General features: G+C 53.4%; 1 protein-coding gene across 1 annotated transcript; it reads left to right on the forward strand.

Moving 5' to 3' along the window:
* Nucleotides 1-436: 436 nt before the first annotated feature.
* Nucleotides 437-1,015, forward strand: LOC144763773 (melanocortin receptor 4-like). The gene has a single exon (XM_078649708.1). It carries the CDS (start codon nt 437-439, stop codon nt 1,013-1,015), a length of 579 nt encoding a protein of 192 aa, XP_078505834.1.

Genomic DNA, 1,015 nt, shown 5'->3' on the forward strand with positions numbered 1-1,015 from the left:
GATTAAGCTGAGGTGGGACGTCATTCTTATTACATTTATTTTTCTGCAAACAGTACACTTCAAGTGGTGGACTCGCGCTGCTGGCTGGCAGAGCGCTTTCCAGGCAGACGACGGGGGCCGTGCGAGTGAGGGGACTGTATTCTCACAGAGGCGCTAGAAGGAGGTGCAGCCGGTGAGACCCTTCAGGATGGCGAGTGTGCAGCTGAGGGGGGCTACTGCTGAGCTGATTATTGCAATCAGAGTTAAGAGGTAGGAGGGAAGACCAAACGATAACGGGACTGTGAATGAGTCGTGTAACTTGCCTCACCAAGCTTTTTTTTTAATGCGAATTCTATCATTTGGATGGCTACCTTAGCTATTTTCTACTTTTGGCCGCGAGAGCTCCGGGCTAAGCACGAAACCCCGCTCACCTCACAGGATTACAACTAGATGAAATATGAACTCCTCTCTGTATGACGGGACGCCCCCGTCTCTTCACTTCAGGAATCACAGTCACGGGACGCATGTGGGGGGTGCTAACGACTCAGCCGGAAAGAGTCACTATTCCGAAGGGTGCTACGAGCAACTTTTTGTGTCCCCCGAGGTGTTTGTGATCCTGGGCATAGTGAGCTTGCTGGAAAATATCCCGGTGATCATCGCGATCGCCAGGAACAAGAACCTCCACTCGCCCATGTACTTCTTCATCTGCAGCCTCGCCGTGGCGGACATGCTCGTGAGCGTGTCCAACGGGTCCGAGACCATCGTCATCAGCCTCCTGAACAACACCGAGTCGGGGTCGCCCAACTTCACCGTCAACATCGACAACGTGCTCGATTCGGTGATCTGCAGCTCGCTGCTGGCCTCCATCTGCAGCCTGCTCTCCATAGCGGTAGACAGGTACTTCACCATGTTCTACGCGCTACAGTACCACAACATCGTGACGGTGAAGCTGGCGGTCATCATCATCTCTTGCATCTGGGCCGCGTGCACCGTCTCAAGCATCTTGTTCATCATCTACTCCGCAGTCAAGAAATGA

This window comes from Lissotriton helveticus, chromosome 1_1 (assembly GCF_964261635.1).
Source record: "Lissotriton helveticus chromosome 1_1, aLisHel1.1, whole genome shotgun sequence".
NCBI classification, from domain to species: Eukaryota; Metazoa; Chordata; class Amphibia; order Caudata; family Salamandridae; genus Lissotriton; species Lissotriton helveticus.